Below are 19,888 nucleotides of genomic sequence, written 5' to 3' on the forward strand. Positions count from 1 at the left end.
GTTGTCGTGGTGCACATTGGTACCAATGACATAGGTAAAGAAAAGGGATGAGGTCCGACGAAACGAATTTAAGGAGCTAGGAGCTAAATTAAAAAGTAGGACCTCAAAAGTAGTAATCTCGGGATTGGTACCAGTGCCACATGCTAGTCAGAGTAGGAATTGCAGGATAGCGCAGATGAATACGTGGCTTGAGCAGTGGTGCAGCAGGGAGGGATTCAAATTCCTGGGGCATTGGAACCGGTTCTGGGGGAGGTGGGACCAGTACAAACCGGACGGTCTGCACCTGGGCAGGACCGGAACCAATGTCCTAGGGGGAGTGTTTGCTAGTGCTGTTGGGGAGGAGTTAAACTAATATGGCAGGGGGATGGGAACCAATGCAGGGAGACAGAGGGAAACAAAAAGGAGACAAAAGCAAAAGACAGAAAGGAGATGAGGAAAAGTGGAGGGCAGAGAAACCCAAGGCAAAGAACAAAAAGGGCCACTATACAGCAAAATTCTAAAAGGACAAAGGGTGTTAAAAAAACAAGCCTGAAGGCTTTGTGTCTTAATGCAAGGAGTATCCGTAACAAGGTGGATGAATTAACTGTGCAAATAGATGTTAACAAATACGATGTGATTGGGATTACAGAGACGTGGCTCCAGGATGATCGGGGCTGGGAACTCAACATCCAGGGGTATTCAACATTCAGGAAGGATAGAATAAAAGGAAAAGGAGGTGGGGTAGCATTGCTGGTTAAGGAGGAGATTAATGCAATAGTTAGGAAGGACATTAGCTTGGATGATGTGGAATCTATATGGCTAGAGCTGCAGAACATCAAAGGGCAAAAAACGTTAGTGGGAGTTGTGTACTGACCTCCAAACAGTAGTAGTGATGTTGGGGAGGGCATCAAACAGGAAAGTAGGGGTGCATGCAATAAAGGTGCAGCAGTTATAATGGGTGACTTTAATATGCACATAGATTGGGCTAAGCAAACTGGAAGCAATACGGTGGAAGAGGATTTCCTGGAGTGCATAAGGGATGGTTTTCTAGACCAATATGTCGGGGAACCAACTAGGGGGGAGGCCATCTTAGACTGGGTGTTGTGTAATGAGAGAGGATTAATTAGCAATCTCATTGTGCGAGGCCCCTTGGGGAAGAGTGACCATAATATGGTGGAATTCTGCATTAGGATGGAGAATGAAACAGTTAATTCAGAGACCATGGTCCAGAACTTAAAGAAGGGTAACTTTGAAAGTATGAGGCATGAATTGGTTAGGATAGATTGGCGAATGATACTTAAGGGGTTGACTGTGGATGGGCAATGGCAGACATTTAGAGACCGTATGGATGAACTACAACAATTTTACATTCCTGTCTGGCGTAAAAATAAAAAAGGGAAGGTGGCTCAACCGTGGCTATCAAGAGAAATCAGGGATAGTATTAAAGTCAAGGAAGTGGCATACAAATTGGCCAGAAATAGCAGCGAACCCAGGAACTGGGAGAAATTTAGAACTCAGCAGAGGAGGACAAAGGGTTTGATTAGGGCAGGAAAAATGGAGTACGAGAAGAAGCTTGCAGGGAACATTAAGACGGATTGCAAAAGTTTCTATAGATATGTAAAGAGAAAAAGGTTAGTAAAGACAAACGTAGGTCGCCTGCAGTCAGAATCAGGGGAAGTCATGACGGGGAACAAAGAAATGGCGGACCAATTGAACAAGTACTTTGGTTCGGTATTCACTAAGGAGGACACAAACAACCTTCCGGATATAAAAGGGGCCAGAGAGTCTAGAAAGGAGGAGCTGAGGGAAATCCTTATTAGTCGGGAAATTGTGTTGGGGAAATTGATGGGATTGAAGGCCGATAAATCGCCAGGGCCTGATGGACTGCATCCCAGAGTACTTAAGGAGGTGGCCTTGGAAATAGCGGATGCATTGACAGTCATTTTCCAACATTCCATTGATTCTGGATCAGTTCCTGTCGAGTGGAGGGTAGCCAATGTAACCCCACTTTTTAAAAAAGGAGGGAGAGAAAACAGGGAATTATAGACCGGTCAGCCTGACATCGGTAGTGGGTAAAATGATGGAATCAATTATTAAGGATGTCATCGCAGCGCATTTGGAAAGAGGTGACATGATAGGTCCAAGTCAGCATGGATTTGTGAAAGGGAAATCATGCTTGACAAATCTTCTGGAATTTTTTGAGGATGTTTCCAGTAGAGTGGACAAGGGTGAACCAGTTGATATGGTATATTTGGACTTTCAGAAGGCTTTCGACAAGGTCCCACACAAGAGATTAATGTGCAAAGTTAAAGCACATAGAATTGAGAACTGGTTGTCAGGCAGGAAGCAAAGAGTAGGAGTAAATGGGTACTTTTCAGAATGGCAGGCAGTGACTAGGGGGGTACCGCAAGGTTCTGTGCTGGGGCCCCAGCTGTTTACACTGTACATTAATGATTTAGACGAGGGGATTAAATGTAGTATCTCCAAATTTGCGGATGACACCAAGTTGGGTGACAGTGTGAGCTGCGAGGAGGATGCTATGAGGCTGCAGAGCGACTTGGATAGGTTAGGTGAGTGGGCAAATGCATGGCAGATGAAGTATAATGTGGATAAATGTGAGGTTATCCACTTTGGTGGTAAAAACAGAGAGACAGACTATTATCTGAATGGTGACAGATTAGGAAAAGGGGAGGTGCAACGAGACCTGGGTGTCATGGTACATCAGTCATTGAAGGTTGGCATGCAGGTACAGCAGGCGGTTAAGAAAGCAAATGGCATGTTGGCCTTCATAGCGAGGGGATTTGAGTACAGGGGCAGGGAGGTGTTGCTACAGTTGTACAGGGCCTTGATGAGGCCACACCTGGAGTATTGTGTAGTTTTGGTCTCCTAACTTGAGGAAGGACATTCTTGCTATTGAGGGAGTGCAGCGAAGGTTCACCAGACTGATTCCCGGGATGGCGGGACTGACCAATCAAGAAAGACTGGATCAACTGGGCTTGTATTCACTGGAGTTCAGAAGAATGAGAGGGAATCTCATAGAAACATTTAAAATTCTGATGGGTTTAGACAGGTTAGATGCAGGAAGAATGTTCCCAATGTTGGGGAAGTCCAGAACCAGGGGTCACAGTCTAAGGATAAGGGGTAAGCCATTTAGGACCGAGATGAGGAGAAACTTCTTCACCCAGAGAGTGGTGAACCTGTGGAATTCTCTACCACAGAAAGTTGTTGAGGCCAATTCACTAAATATATTCAAAAAGGAGTTAGATGAAGTCCTTACTACTAGGGGGATCAAGGGGTAAGGCGTGAAAGCAGGAATGGGGTACTGAAGTTGCATGTTTAGCCATGAACTCATTGAATGGCGGTGCAGGCTAGAAGGGCCGAATGGCCTACTCCTGCACCTATTTTCTGTTTTACATCCACTGGGTCCCCTTTATCCACCCTGTTCGTTACATCCTCAAAGAACTCCAGCAAATTTATCAAACATGACTTCCCCTTCATAAATCCATACTGACTCTGCCTGACCAAATTTTGCTTTTCCAAATGTCCTGCTACTGCTTCTTTAATAATGGACTCCAACATAATTTAAGAATGTAATGTGCAAGAGATCTAAATACATTGATGCTCAACAGCCCAGTGGATAAAGGCACCACCTTGTGTCCCCACCACCCCACACCCTTTAATCAGGGGCACTTGATTTGTTTCCTACAAAATAATTGTAAGAACAGGATTGAGAACAGCTGTGATGCCTTGTACGGTTCTATCGGCTGCCAGGTTCACAATTAAGAATACCACTTAAGTGAGATACTGGAGCTCTGCCAGTACCCATGAAAACACACCCAGGTAAAAGTCAAGAGTGTGCAGGAGAGGAGGGGGATAAAATTTTATTTTATTTTTGATGCAACAAAACCTGTGTTTGACCTGAAGAATCACAGCATTTTACAACATCGGAGGCCATTAAGCCCATTGTGCCTGAACAGTCTCTCTAAAGTAATTATTCACTTTAGTACCATTCCCTTATCTTTTCCCTGTACTCAAGTTTTTTTTAAAAATTCAAATATTTATCCACTTCCCTTTTAAAAAGCTAGTATGGATTCTGCTTCTACCATTATTCTAGAAGGGTCTTTCATGTCTTAATAATTCTTTGTAAAACAAGAAATTCTCCTAAATGCTTCCTCCATTTGGGGTGGATATTAAACTTATGCATTCTATTTAGCGACCAATGGAAACTGTTTTCCTGATTTACTTTATCAACACCTCTATTGGATTTGCTCTGAACTTCTGTGTTCTAATGAAGAAAAAATTAAGTGGCAAGTAAATATTTAGCGATATCTTTGCTTGGAAAAACTATTTTATTAATATAATCACAGACTTTAACTTGTTAGCTGGCCTGCCAAATACTTAATTACAAGGTTTATGCATCAAGGCAGATACATTATTGACAACTGGCAGGTTTCATCACAAGATTACACAAAGTTAGGAAGGAGAAAATAGTTAGACAGCTTCTCTACTCCTGATCTTTATCCAGTTACTCATGTTGAAAAGTGCACATTTGAATGTCAGGTGAAGTGTGTGTGTGTGTGGCGGGGGGGGGGGGGGGGGGGGCAGGAAAGGTGGGCAAGGAAGAGAGAGAGAGAGAAAAAGATGAGTTGCATCAGCAGCAATTCTGCCCCTCCCTCTCCCCCCTCCAAAAAAAATGCCTCGACTTACAATTAAATGCTTGGCAGACGAACTGGCCATGATTCTTGCCACTTCGGTCAGTGGCTGTCATTGTGTTAAGCAATGCTGTCCCTTTCTGCAGTGCCTCTATCTCACCTTGTTGATGATGACCCCACAGTGACTTAAAGAGGCAGTGGAGAACTTATCGGAGGCAAACTCAAAAATAGGTTCTTCAGTTATCTAGTCATGGTGAAGCATTGGCAAGGTCTTACAATTGCAGTCCAGTAATTTTCTGAATTTAGGTTTCAGCTGTGCTGTTGAAAGAAGTAGAACGCAAAAGGAATGGCCTCACAGGAATAAGAAGGGAAGAAGACTCAAAGGATAAATCATACTGGACGTTTCTTAAAATGGTGGCCAACTTAAGAATGGCATTGGCAAAGGGTTGGTCCTCTTTTTGGGAAATGGTGAAAAATGGGGAACATAATGGAAGAAGGGGAGCATAATAAACAAGCCATAATAAATTGAATAATCTATTTGCAGCCTCTTTTTCTTTGCTTTCTTGCAGCCAATGTAAATTTTATTGCCAAGAAATGGCACAGCCTAAAAGTTTGAATTCAAATCTGAAACAGAGCAAAATAAATATAGTACTGTACTAGTAAAGTACTATGGCTAGCCACGGTGCTAATAACGGACAAACGGGAAACTGCACATGTTCTGGATAGAAAGTCATATCTGTGATTTCATGGTTGGAAAGTTTCTGATGAAGCGAGAGATGAATTGGCAGCTTTTCACCTTAAATGAACAACATATGTATTTCAAATATGAATCAATGCAATTTACTTGGAGAACATAATGCAGATGTACAGTGCCAAGAACTTAAAATAACAAAAATCTTTATAGTATAAAACGATTTGTCTAACCATAACAAACTCCACAAGAGCTGAACATTAAAACGGCAGTTTCTCCACGCAATATACAGCATATGCAGCCCTTCAAAAGGAGATGCTGAATTAATTGCACACAAAAAACAAATTAAGTATGGAATTCGAAGTTTAATTTAAGAGAAGATCTTAGAAGTCAAGCTTTTGTAGTATTGGCATCCAAGGGTTCTTGAAAAGCTCAATACTTTGAGCTTTAAAAAAAATATTTATTACTGCCCAAGGAAAGAAGCCATAGGATCTTCAGGTCTCTGACGTTTCATTCTGTATGCCTCCATTTCTTCTTCTGTTGGTTCCTTTATTTCATATATGCTGTTGTAACCTCGTTTACGTTCATCAATTTGCAAAATTTGTTCAACTTGCTTCAAACGAGCTTCTTCAGTAACCAGGGCCTAAGCAAGTCAAAATAAAATGTTATGTGGCAGGGATTACACAGCAACAATCCTGAAAGTTTAACATTTGATTTCCAAAACATATGAAACAGATAGAAATAGACTAGCAAAATAATGTCTCATTTATATGGATATGGGCTAGGTGCATGGCTTGCCTGACCATCCCTCCCTAAAATGTAACCATGACTACAAAACAGATACATTCAATATTCAGTTTGGTTGAAAATTTCCTCTGCTATTCAACGCATGTATATTTTTAAACTCTTAATGCCCCAGTTGCACACATACGTTTAATAACAAATATTTTAATAAGGACTGCCGCTTAAAGGGTTAAGGATATCTGGAATTTTCATTCGTTTGAATTAGAATTGTCCAGATGAGTTAGCTAACGGATCAGAATGTAGCAAATATGAAAGGTAAGCAAATCAACATTGTAAGCGATACACATAATAATTGTAATGTTATTTAGAACTAACTATTTTTAAAGCAAGAATTCAAAATTAATTTCAAAAGAATTTGTCAGCTTTTGCCTGGTTAGCAAACCACAATGTTCATTATTGATAAAATGTACAATTACAGTTACACTGCAATTAAATCTATGCTCAATAAAAAAATTCTGTGGAGATTTAAAGCATCCAATGGTTGATCTGAAAATCAATCCAATTAACACCAGTGCTGGTTCACCTCACTGAGAAATACAGGCAGGAGATCTGTCATTGTAAATATTTTCACAATGAATGTAATAAATAGCAGGGGCTAGTAGTTACCTCTAGATGATCCTACTCTTATAAGAGCACTTTTTGTATTAACATGTCTTCGGACGTCATGAGTTAATTAAATATTTTGAAGCAATTTTGAAACTGAAAACACTATGCATTATTAGTTTTATGAATACATTTTATATATTATCATTTTAGTTAGTGAATAGTACAATGGTTTCCTCTTATTTTCTGAGAGATCATCAAATTAAAAAATGTTTTAGAAAGGTGCAAGCTGAAAATGAAGAATGTCTTATTGCAATTATATAGATTGAGACCACACCTGGAGTACTGTGTACTGTTTTGGGCTCCTTACCTAAGGAAGGATATATTGGTCATGAAGGTTCGCCAGACTGATTCCTGGGATGGGGGGATTGTCCTATAGGGAAAGATTGAGTAGACTAGGCCTACATTCTCTAGAGTTAGAAGAATGAAAGGTGATCTCATGGAAACATATAAAATTCTTAAGTGGTTTGACAGGGTAGACGCAGGGAGAATATTTCCCCTGGCTGGAACTAGGGGGTCACAGTCTCAGAATAAGGGGTTGGCCAATTAGGACTGAGATGAGGAAAAATATCTTCACTCAAAGGGTTGTGAATCTTTGGAATTCTTTACCTCAAAGGGCTGTGGATGCTCATTTGTTGGGTATATTCAAGACAGAGATCAATAATTTTTTTCTGCTAAGGGAATCAAGGGATATAGGGATACTACAGGAGGGTGGAGTTGAAGTAGAAGATCAACTTTGATCTTATTGAATGGCGGAGTAGGCTCGAAGGACCAAATGGCCTACCCCTACTTCTTATGTTCGCTCTTACAGAACATGAAACTGGCGTAAGTGTATATATCCTGTAAAAAGTTACTGGTTTATTTGGAATCAATTGCATATCATCCATTACATGTAACTTCAGCAGACATTAAGATATGCTACATCATTAAGCTACCCACAAAGTCAGCTTTTGTTGCCTGTATCCAACTACAAAATTTATCTGACAATTTAATAGCCAAATTGCATGCAAAACTATACCTTGCACCTCCCTTCAAAAACACAGACCACAAAATAATGACATGAAAACATCAGACCTCCCAACACAATATGCAATTTGTATACTGTAGCCATTATATCATGACTCTCACAGGATTTAAAAAGCAGTTAAGAGTCAATGAATTTATATAAATGAAATCTGCTGAAGACTACTACACAACCACACAAACTAGTAAGCCATAGGGTTCAATGTATCCTGTTGGGACAATGAACAGCAACAACTTGTTTGTATATAGCATCGTCAATGTGGAAAGAGGGCCCAAGGAGCTTCATAGTGGCATAAATAGACAAAAATGGACATTAGTCAAAGTAGGAGATATTGCAATTTTAACAGAGAAAAATACATCTCAAGATGTTTCAGATTATTTTTTTCAGAGATACGAGAAAAACAGGATTCGCCAAAGGAGGAGAGATTAGGAGGGGTGACCAAAAGTTTGGTTAAAGGAGTGGGGAGGTGACACTAAATCCCAAACGTGATCTGTCAAGTTCCGAATGCACATGGGCTTCGCTGCATGTTTCACCCCCTCATTCAAATCAACGTGCTGGTGAAAAGTTGGGCTAATTGCCCACCTACTGCGCATTAATTACCCTGAAAGTTTTTGCGTCTGGTGCAAACAGGTGTAGGAGCCTGTTGCACAACATAAGGGGACGGGATGGGAAAATCGTGTTCGTTTATGCTACAGCCCATAACAGTGAAGCACTGGTTCATGTCTGAGCAGATACAAACTTTGAAAAAAACTTTCATTTGTTCAACAAAAGCAAAATACTGCAGATGCTAGAAATCTGAAATAAATACAGAAAATGTAGTGTCTGTGGAGAAAGAAACAGAGAAACAAAAGTAATACACAAAAGTAATCAATGTATGAGAATCTGCATGGCACTATAAATGGCTGTGTACCATTTTTGCACAATTTAGAAATTGTGTTTTTGATTCCAAAGTTTAAATTGTTAATATAAATTGTGAACACTGATCCTTGAGGAACACCACGACCCACCTTCTGTCACTGTAAACAGCTAATTTTTACCCCTACTCTCTATTTTCTGTCTTGAAGCCAGCTAGCTATCCATTCTGCTACTTGTCCCCCGACATCGCATTCTCTACCTTGTTCATCAGTCTTTATTATGGGGTACCTTATTGAAGGCTTTTTGAAAATCTAGATAAATTACATTTACTGCATTACCATGGTCTACGCTCTCGGTTACCACTTCAAAAAATTCTATGTGGTTGGTCAAGCAAGACTTTCTCTTTTGAAATCTATGCTGACTATTCGTTATTATATTTTTGGTTTCTAAATGTTCTTCTCTTTTCTCCTTTAGTAGGGATTCCATTATTTTTCTGACCATCGATGTTAAGCTGACCGCCCTATAATTCCCTGGAAATGTTCTACCCCACTTCTTAAATATAGATATTACGTTAGCTATCCACCAGTCCTCTGGCACTACACCTTTTTCTAACGAATTATTAAATATGTGTAATAGCGTCTGTGCTATCACTTCCCTCGAATCTTTTAAAATGCATGGATGTAATCCATCTGGACTAGGGGTTTTATCCTCAGAGTTTGATAAGTTTATTTAATATTTGTCTTCTTTTTATTTTAAATGCAGTTATATCATTTATAATCTCATTATCTGATGTCATGTCCACCTGATCTGTTTCCCTGGTAAATACTGAAGCAAAGTAATTATTTAATATTTCTGACATTTCTCTATTGCTGCCCGTGATTTTATCCTGTCCTTCCCTTAGTGGCCCTATTCCCATGCTGATGTTTCTTTTTTGTGTGTTTGTAGAATGCTTGAATAGATTTAATTACATTCCCTTAAAGCAATATAAAAATGATTAATAAATATGTAACCGACCTTTTTCAGTTTTTCTTTCTTCTTTGAATCTTCATCTTCACTATCTGAGCTATGACTTTTCCTATGTTTCTTCTTCTTTTTCTTCTTGTCTTCTTTAAGCTTTTCTTTATGTAGCTGTAACCAACAGGCAGTCAAACTGATGTTACAGTAATCAGTGCAAGCAATTTATTTACTTTTTATAAAAAGCTCACATGTTGGTCATTAAATAATTTCAATACTTGTTGTATTTCATACATTGCTCTCCCATCCCCAACTCTTGATTTTATCCCCTTTATTTCCTCTTCAAAGAGTCATACAACATCAAGTGTGTTTCAGCCGGGAAGTTCAGGGCTTGTCTTCCCCACAATTGTGGTCAAATAGTACTCCTGATTGTTCTAAACTTGTCAGTCAATAACCCAACAGGAATGCCAAAATGCAAAATGCTATCTAAGGTAATGGACTCAAAGTAATTGCTCATTTCTGTACAGCAATAACCATCACTGTCCCTGCAGCATTTGCCCTAACTGTACTGAACTCGATCTCATCCCAACAGTCTGAGTTCTACCACAAACTGATAAAACTCTTTCAAATGTAGCAGCAAGACTATTACATACAGGCTGTCCCTGGAATCAATTATATTTAGTTATATGGTGCAGCGTCCAGAATCCAGAACCCCGGGACCGAGGTCATTCCGGATTCTACGTTTTTCCGAACATTGAATCATCTTTCTGATGACACGAATCCGGAAACACCCGAGCCCCGGTTCGGGTATTTCCGGAACGTCAGAAAGGGGAGTCGCCACCGAGGAGTTGTTTGGGCCGCTGGCCCCACCATGGAGGGCCCCGCCGCCGTGGAGCTGTTCGGGCGGGGCCCCGCCGCCAAGGAAGTATTCGGGCCGGCAGGCTCCATTGCAGAGGAGTTGTTGGGGCGGGCCAGTGAGGTGGCCCTGAGGTAAGGGCAGCGGGGGCGAACAACGGCAAGGCGAGACCGGGCAGCAGCGGGGCCCTGAGGTCAGCAGGGTCCGGATTCCGAAACATTTTACGGATTCCAGACAACCCTGCCACAAATCGGTCCGGAGTCCGAACATTCCGGAACTCTGGATTTTGGACACTGCACCTATACGTATTCTAATGAGCCATATTTCCATGTTCTTCAAGCCCTAGCTGGTCCAAATAGCACTAGACAGCCTTGTTCATCTTGTGCACTCAATTCCTAATCCATTGCAACATACCTTTACAAAAATGATGTAAAGTGGAACTTATTTCTCGTCTTGTCAGGTGGTAATCGCACTTTTGAGAACAACTCGGCATTTTCCCAAGCACTATAATGATTTTTTGGCAACTTGCAGAGCTTTATGATGTTATATCAAATGCTAATGTCTACACTATACTTAATACACCTGGTGGAACAAGTCAGTCTATTTTCTACATTGCAACAGTGACTACAATTCAAAATGGCTGTAAAGCGCTTTGGGATATCCGGAGGTCGTAAAGGACGCTATATAAATGCAAGTCTTTCTTTTTATTGGTGTAAACAGCAACCCAAATACAGAAGATAGCAATACAGTTTTTATCTGTACATTACGATATCCATACCCTGAAGTGCCATTTTGCATTAAACTGTACTTTTGAGTTGTCTGAAACTTTCCTCACACCAGCCTCACATACTCCTGAGATGTATATTATCTTCAATATTTAAATTTGAATGCACCAACTAAGAAAAATTATCTTGCACAAATTTATTTTTTGCATCAGTCAAAATATAACTATGGTCATGAATGTACTTTACAGTTTTGTCTCTTTTCACTCAGGAGTAGAGTGCCAGCGTGCTTTAATTAAAATTGCAGTTGGCACAATAACAGTATGTACAGCAGCCCAACCATGCAAGACATTGTCTCACAGGATCTGAATCAACAGCTAGAATACCTGCAGACACTCCTCAGCATCCAGTTTCACAAACACTGCACCCCATCAGTTCAACATCAGTAATCAGTATGAGAGAGAGAGAGGGGGAGTAATTAACTAATACATGCTGTTATAGTTTTCCATTATATTTATATTTCCATTATAAAGTGTAAAAATGTTACTTGCCTCCACTAAAGTCTTGGGTATGCTCTCATATGCCTCCTGGTTAGAATCTGGAATCTCAATTAAACATTGAGAATTATCCTCCACCTACAATGAGAAAAACAATGGGCTACATTGCAATGTAGATAGGAATCTAGCATTATTTATTCCATTCAACAATTTATCTAATAAAAATTGACACTGCTGAAATAAACAGTCGTCTGCGAGCACCTGATGAGAAAGAAACAAGTTAATGGTTTATGTGTAGGCACTTTGATAGAACTAGAAACTACATTTTAATTTTAAATTTAACACCATGGCTCTGAATTCACGGTCGATCTGAAATTGCCTTTGAACTTGATCTAAATTTGGGATTTCCGCATGCGCCCTAATTCCCGAACTTGCAATGTCGAGTTCTGACTACACATAGGTTTCACTGCACATTTCATCTCCTCGTATAAATCAATGTGCTGGCAAAAAGCCCACCTCCTGCAAATTAATTACCCTGAAAGTTTTTACAACAGGAAGCCTGTTGCACAGTGCAAGGGGAGGGGGATGAGAAAAGTATATTAGAAACCTGTTCCAAACATTGGGCCCAAATTTCCCCAACCCCTTTTTCTGGCGCACTCTCCCGAGATGCGCCGACTTTGTGCGCTCAAAACGGCGCCAAAAAACTTACTAACGATTCTGGCCGCTCTGCTGTGTGCCCCAGGTCCTGGCGCGGCGTTTCTCATGGAGTGGGGGGGGGGGGCGGAGCTACAGCCCTGCGCCGAAAAGAGTGCCGGCAGCTGCGCGCATGCGCAGTGGAGTCTGCGCGCACGTGCAGTGGAGTCTGCGCGCACGTGTAGTAGCTCCTCGCCCTCCCAGCACGTCCTGCAGGCTGTGAGCCGGACCCGATGCTTGCCGCCCCTATCCCTGGCCGATGAACGACCTGATAATCTTCAACAGCACCTCCCAATAAAACATGGGCCAGCAGGCAGCAGTGTGGAGAGAACGTTGCATTTTGTGTGGACACATGTCAAACCATTATGACCCAATACTGATTAAGTTTTCCCTGGAGAGAAGTCCAGTCCCTCGGGGGCCGAGTTAGGAAGGTAGGACTTAAGTTTTATTTTTTATTTATTTTTAAGTTTATTATTGATAGTTTTTATGCTTCTTTAATGTTGTTGTGAAGGTGTTTAGTGCTTTGCAAGATCCTCTGTGCTTCCCCCCCCACCCCCCCCAATCTCTGGCTACCTGTGCTGATTTCTTAACTCTCCGCAAGGGTTTTCTGTGCGGCCACATACGCTGGCCTAAGTTAGTTTGGAGCAACTATTAGCTGTCCAAACTGGCTTAAATGGCCAAAACAGGCGTTGGTGGTTGGTAACGCCCCCTTTTGAAAAAAAAAACTAAAAAAAAACCTAGCTAATTCACTTACACTGGCGCAAATTAAATGTGCAGAATGGGGATTTTTAAGATACTCCAGAAAAATCAAGTTGCTCCAAAAAAAAAATGGAGCAACTCCTGGCCAAATTTAAGCCCATTGTTTCTGTCACACAAAAATAAAATTTGTTTCCAGCAGATTTAGGTTATTCATACTGAAAGAAAGGGAATGTGTCCATTATCCCAACTGTGTTTTGCTTTTAGAAAGTAGCTTGAGAAAATTGAATGGGATGAATATCATCACTACATTTTATTAATGTACAATTGTTTTATGAGGTGAGCCATGGCCAGGAGAGGGTGTCAAAATTTTGGAAGTCCGATGGGATCGGACTGGGCTGCCTTACCTGACCAGTGATTGGAGGGAGCTGTACCTGGCAAAAGATATCTGCATTTATGGCAGAAATAGTCTGAGTAAATACTTATTTCTATTCAGCAAAAGAAGTTGTGGCAGAAAGAAAATTATTGCCAAGGACAGGTGATCTTTAGAATCAGTAAGAATGATAGAAACAGTATAAAGGGATTGGTGAAAAAGTGGGAAGAAATAAAATATGTTCCACACATGCTGTAACTGTGTGTTCTAAACATGCATTTTGTGAAACCAAGAAGTAAAATGAAGAAGAAAGCTTATAATGAACATTGAAAAGAAGCAAAGACCTTAGAGTAAAAATAAAGAATTGCACACTTAGTACTATTCATTTCTGTAGCTTTTTAAAATGAGTTGTGGGCAAATCAGCAATTTCCTCTGTTTCCTAATTGGCTAAGAGTCAGGAAGTGACAGGAGCATCGCCCCAAATGATCCCAGGTTTGCACATGCACAATGGTGCTCCCTGGGATCCGTGAGGTACAACGCTCTGCACAACTCGACAGCGTTTGATAGCAACTTCTTTTTGGGGGGGTTTTGCACAAGCCAAGTGCAGATTTCGTTCGGATGTTGGATATGCCTTAGTTACCGACCGTGCATTCAGGGCCAATGTTATCATTAAAGTTTAGGTGTTTCTTTACGTATTTTCGGTTTTTGTGCTGCAGATTAATCTTGTAAGTGAGCCCCATCTCCCAAGTGCCCAGCGAATTAATAGACAACCCTTTTCAGTTAAAACCAATAGCAGAAGTTATCATGTGATCCTCCTCTGTCAGGATTGAGGCTGTTCACTGAATACATCATTATCATGTTCAACTCCGTTTGCTACTCCTTCGATATTGAAGCAGTCCATGTCAGACTACAGCAGGACTCACCTGGATGTGTAAAGCCGCAACAACACTCAAGACATCCAACACCATCCAGGACAGAATAATGTTTGACTGGTGTCCCTACTACTGGATTCAGTATCCACCCTCTCCACCAATGTTGCACTGTGGCTGCAGTATGTACATTCTGTGGAATATACTGCAGCAACTTTGTACTCTATGCATTTTCTAAGTTTCCTTGATTTCCCCCTCTTCCTCTTGATGGGTTCCCAATGCTACCTATTACTGCCGTTTCCCTTCCTTCTGTTGGAGTGTTGAGATAGCTTGGGATTCAGACTTCACCCAGCAGGAACATAGCTTCTTTGGCCCTGGAACTGTTTCTGCTAAAAGCATTTTCCTATCCTCCAAAATTCAGTAAACAGCTGAATAGAGCTCCATCTGGAAACCCTTTAAAACAATTACAGCAAAAAAAGGACTAACGCCCAAGATTAAAATGTGAATCCTTCTGTGAAGAGAGTTAGCACAAGGTTAAGGTGGAGCAAATAGCATATGGACTTTAATCAAAAAATATTACAAAAATATATACGCACGATTGCATTTTGACTGTTGAACATTATGCAAGTTTAAAATGTTAATAAGTCACGGGTTGTTCTGAAGTATTGCAGTACTTACAACAATCTGCTTCCCTGCTTCTCCAGTACAATAGGAAGTTTTGATAAATGAATGACAGCACATGTACCCCCATCGCCCATCCTTCCAGTAGGAGCCCCAAACAGACTGTAAAATAACACACGAGCAAAACATGGCATGAAACTGAGTTCTCAACAAGTATACCATTACAACTGAACGACTTGAAAACTCACTACATAGCATCAGAATGATAAATTTACAGATATTTTAACCATTTAAGAAAGTAACAAGGCACGATATTATTAAAGAAAGGTTCAAAAATTATAATTATCAGTCTTTCTCCAACTAACTGGCAGTTTCTTAATAAAATTCAAACTTATCCTAGAAGATTTCCCATGATACTGCATACGGGAGTGCAGTTTCTGATATTTATCACCTTCCCATAATGGCTGAAACCTTCATTGCTATAATACAGCAAATTTATTGAAGCAAAATATCATGACTAATTTGAAGTGAAAGTAATACATACTTTACTGATACTAAAAGATACATAGTTATACCACTATTTCCAACTACTTTAAACAACTTGCTTAAAATGCAGTGACATTTTATTCTTCCTTTCCCAAAACCTTTTATTCTCAGTTATTTATAGTTTTTCCTACAGTTGCCACAATGATTGTAGTATTTGCTTAACATGCATGTGCCCGCATTATGTTTATTCTTCCTTCCTCAAAACCTTCCTCCTTCTTCTTAATTATTTGCATGATTTTGTGTGGTTTTTTTTTCTCCTCCTATTTCCACAATGGATTTGTTTTCCTTGCTGAAGTTATTGTTAGTGTTTTCCCCCCTCAGTATGAAGTGTCTAATGACCAGCACCTGAACAGATCATTCATTCACCATGGTCCAATAGAAGGGTCAGAGTTCAGTATCAGTGCCTCAAAGAACCCCCCTCCAGATGCTAGAAAAAACATCCCCCTGCCCCCCATCTCCACACCAACATAAAAAAATTCATCTCAAACAACACCAAGTCAGAATTTTTAATTTAATGCATGATTCAACTGATGCAAACAGAGAAAAAAAAAGAAAGAGAGAATCTATGACCCTTTGGTGCATGACAAGGATTGGCCCACCGAGCTGCCTCTCAAACTTACTACATTAAATGAAACCACACCTTTCCTTGGTATGGAAACTCAGGCCAACTAGGCTGTCCCTTTCACTCCCCTACAGGCTACCAGACATATTGAATGAAAATCCATTCTAATCCCAGGGTGCAAACTGCTAAGGGATTGTCTCAATGTAATAATAGCCTGTCTGGCACTCCACCTAAACAGGATAGTAGTGTCAGCCTTTGCTCAATGATAACACTCTCGCCTTGAACCCCCATCTCCAGAAAGTTGCGTGCATAATCTAGGCTGTCACTTTAGTGCAGTATCGAGTGCTGTATTGTCAGTACACCAGTCTTTTAGGTGAAACATTAAACTGAGGCCCTATCTGCTCTCAGGTGGATGTGAAAGATTCCTTGACACTATTCAAAGAAGAGCAGGGGAGTTCTCTGGGTGTCCTGGCTAACATTTATACCTCAACCAACAAACAGGTCTGGTCATTTATCTCACTGTCTGTTGGACCTTGCTGGGTGCATATCGGCTGGCAGGTTTCCCTATATTAAAACAGCGACTACACTTCAAAAGAACTTCACTGGCTGTGGAACGTTCTGAGGTCATGAAAGGTCCAATATAAATGCAAGTTCTTCTTTCTAATCCACGATCGTTTATCAAGTCCAGAATCCACAGGAAGATGTTCCAAGTAACTAGGAGACATGAAGTACTGGGCAAGGGTAGTTTGGTTGTGTTACAAGGGTGGTCTAGAGGCAGTGAGCTAGGATGATGGGATGTGGAAGAGCAGAGGGCTAGTGAAATACAAATTCCATTAAACTAATTTTCTAAAGATCAAATAAATCAGAGTTCGAACCAGTACACATTTCTCAAAATCAAAGTCTGTGGGATTCTTAAATCAAGACTTAATCACTTACCATGTGGTTACCGATCAGGACATCCTCTTCATACTTTGACCGTATAACTGCTTTCTCTTGACCCTTTAAGACAGCGCCATGCCTTGAATATTCCACATAATCCTCTGTCTGGGCTAGCAGCAGCTCACGTGGTGGAGCATTCAGATGCTCCTGGCCTCCATACTGCAGAGAGAGGGTGATTTTATTAAATTGTAGCAACTATTTTAAGTTTACCATAGGAGTTTAAAAAAATTGATCAGATCAAATTATGGTTATTCCCACAGGCGTCACATTCTATACAGGTCAAACACAAGTTCAGCAAGTTCGAACTTGAAATCCCCCCCACCCCGCACCCCACCATTTCAGGAAAAACATTGGGCCAGAATTCACTGCTACGGCGATATTGGTGACCAATGGCACAACTTAGATCATTCTTCACCCCAATCCTCCAGTTGTGAATTTACACCAAATCTGCTCGAGATCTGATTAAAATATGCTGCAGGGAATCAGAGGGAGAGTGGCCAATGGCCAAAGTAAAAATCCAAAGTGATGTGATGCTGCTCAGGCCGAGCAGTGTTTAAAGTAGATGTTTAAAGGTTGAACTGATGGGCAGAAACAAACAAATTTAAATTATATAGAGCTGATTCACCTCAAGATCTATATTTATATCCCACTGGTTAGTCCATTAGATAGAATGGTGAAACCCCCATCCACTGTCCCCAATTGATGTTGCACCAACAATATGGAAACCAAAGGTATGAAAGTCTTCAGTTGCTCAAGCAGTATGCACTCCCTGCATTATTTCCAACTTGCTATTTGGATAGCAAGAATATGTAAATGGACACATTGCAATCACTGACTACCACATTCAGAGTGTATAGGTTTCAGAATCCAAATTACATAGAAAGGAGTCACATTTAGATGGCAGTTTAAGGCTGGGAACTGGCAACCGCTTTCCCCCAAATATATACGATTTCTGTTGCTTTGCACCAGTGACCGTAAACACTGTCAGAACTGCACCACTGAATATTAAAAAAAGCATCAACAAGGGCCTTTAGATTTAAAATCTGGTATTCAAATAGACAAACAATAGAACAATTTCAATGAAAATCTCTAATACAGTTCCCCCCTTTGCCATAAAATTTGAACCAAAATGTGCTCAGCCTAATTTTTAGCTTTTGAGATATAAATTCCATGATGCTATACAATTTAGAATTTATTTTCTATTGTACCTTCTCCAATATGCTTCCTTTCTGTTGTTTCTCAAACTCTTCTTTCTTAACTTTGAAGGACTGGTGAAGGACTTCAAGCTTTGTAGGATCAGCTTGGAGGTGAACTTCTGAACCCTTCTCGTAGGCCTCCCAAGCAAATACTATTTGGAGGAAAAAAAATTCATGCAACGGTACCAGAGTTACAAAAATCCACACAAAGAAATAAAGCCTTGAAATCTTTCCAATTTATGTGTTAAAGGACTTACACTGAGTCTGTGCCATTCTGACGGTGTCACCTGTGTAACGTACAAAGTTATCGCCTGCATAGCCAACTCTAGAATAAAAAGATGCAAGTATGGATAATATCCGGTCAACGCGACATCACGAGTAGGTAAAAAGAGAACTTGCATTTATATAGCGTCTTTCACATCATAAGGACATCCCAAAACCCTTCACAGCCAATGAAGTAGTTTTGAAATGTAGTCACTGTTGTAATGAAGATAAATTAAGCACTACTGTTTCTATGCACTTTTTTTTGAAAATTCGCAACCTTGGTGTCATTTTTGACCCCGAAATGAGCTTCCGACTACATATCCGCGCCATCACCAAGACAGCCTAGTTCCACCTCCACAGCATTGCCCGACTCTGCCCCTGCCTCAGCTCATCTACTGCTGAAATGCTCAACCATACCTGCGTTACCTCTACACTTGACTATTCCAAGCTTTCTTGGCTGGCTTCCCATGTTCTAACCTCTGTAAACTTAACGTCATCCAAAACTCTGCTGCCTATGTCCTAACTTATACCAAGTCCCGTTCACCCATCAGCCCTATGCTCGCTGACCTACATTGGATCCTGGCTAAGCAATACCTCGATTTTAAAATGTTCACCCATTTTCAAATCCCTCCATGGTCTCGCCTCTCCCCATCTCTGTAATCTCCTCCAGCCCTCCGAGATATCTGCGCTCCTTCAATTCCGGCCTCTTGAGCATCCCCGATTTTAATTATTCCACCATTGACAGCTGTATCTTAAGCTGTCATGACCCTAAGCCTCTCTTTCCTTCTTTAATACGCCCCTTAAAACCTCTCTGCGCTAATATCTCCTTATGTGGTTCAGTGTCAAATTTTGTTTGATAACGCCCGTTAAGCATCTTGGGACATTTTACTATGTTAAAGGCACTATATAAATACAAGTTGTTGTTGTTGCTATTGCTAGAGTGCCCAGCTGCTCAGTTGTGATCTGCTGCTGTTTTATGAACATATTTCACCTAATAAGGTGCAAGTGTGACACTTTGAGATATGATAAAAACACAAGACTTTTATTGCAGATGCTTCAACATACATTCAACTCACAGATGCTGAGCCGAATGCTCAACATCACTGTGCACCCCATGGAAGTTAGAACAAGTTTCAATGTTTAAATGCGCGAGTCCCCCAAACATCTATCCTTAGCCCCTTATCATCTTCATTCACATGCTGCCCCTCGGCAACATCATCCGAAGACAGCGTTCTCAGTTCCACATGCAAGCTGTTCATACACAGCTTTACCTCTCCACCATCTCTATCAACTCCTCTATTACATGTGGTGCCATCTAGTCCACGATGAGCCGCAGTTTACTCCAGTTAAAAATGTGGGAAGGTGGAAGACATTGTTTTTGCCATCCTGCCACACACTCTGTAGTCTTGCCACCAATTCCATCCCTCTCCCTGGCTACTGTTTCAGGCTGAATCTTGGTGTCCTATCTGACCTCGGCCTGAGCTTCGGACTC

General features: G+C 40.8%; 1 protein-coding gene across 4 annotated transcripts in view; it reads right to left on the minus strand.

The window, feature by feature from the left end:
- Positions 1–4,299: 4,299 nt before the first annotated feature.
- The window catches only part of slu7 (SLU7 homolog, splicing factor), a 66,581-nt gene continuing 50,992 nt past the window's right edge, over positions 4,300–19,888 (minus strand). For all 4 annotated transcript variants that reach the window (XM_070878400.1, XM_070878399.1, XM_070878398.1 and 1 more), the window contains 7 exons: positions 18,390–18,457; positions 18,145–18,284; positions 16,934–17,095; positions 14,947–15,051; positions 11,692–11,775; positions 9,623–9,736; positions 4,300–5,965 (listed from right to left, as the gene is read on the minus strand). In XM_070878400.1, the coding sequence (XP_070734501.1) occupies positions 5,786–5,965; positions 9,623–9,736; positions 11,692–11,775; positions 14,947–15,051; positions 16,934–17,095; positions 18,145–18,284; positions 18,390–18,457 (853 nt within the window). In that variant the 3' untranslated portion in view covers positions 4,300–5,785. The remainder of the gene's footprint in view (positions 5,966–9,622; positions 9,737–11,691; positions 11,776–14,946; positions 15,052–16,933; positions 17,096–18,144; positions 18,285–18,389; positions 18,458–19,888) is intronic.

Source organism: Pristiophorus japonicus, chromosome 4 (genome assembly GCF_044704955.1).
Source record: "Pristiophorus japonicus isolate sPriJap1 chromosome 4, sPriJap1.hap1, whole genome shotgun sequence".
NCBI lineage: Eukaryota > Metazoa > Chordata > Chondrichthyes > Pristiophoridae > Pristiophorus > Pristiophorus japonicus.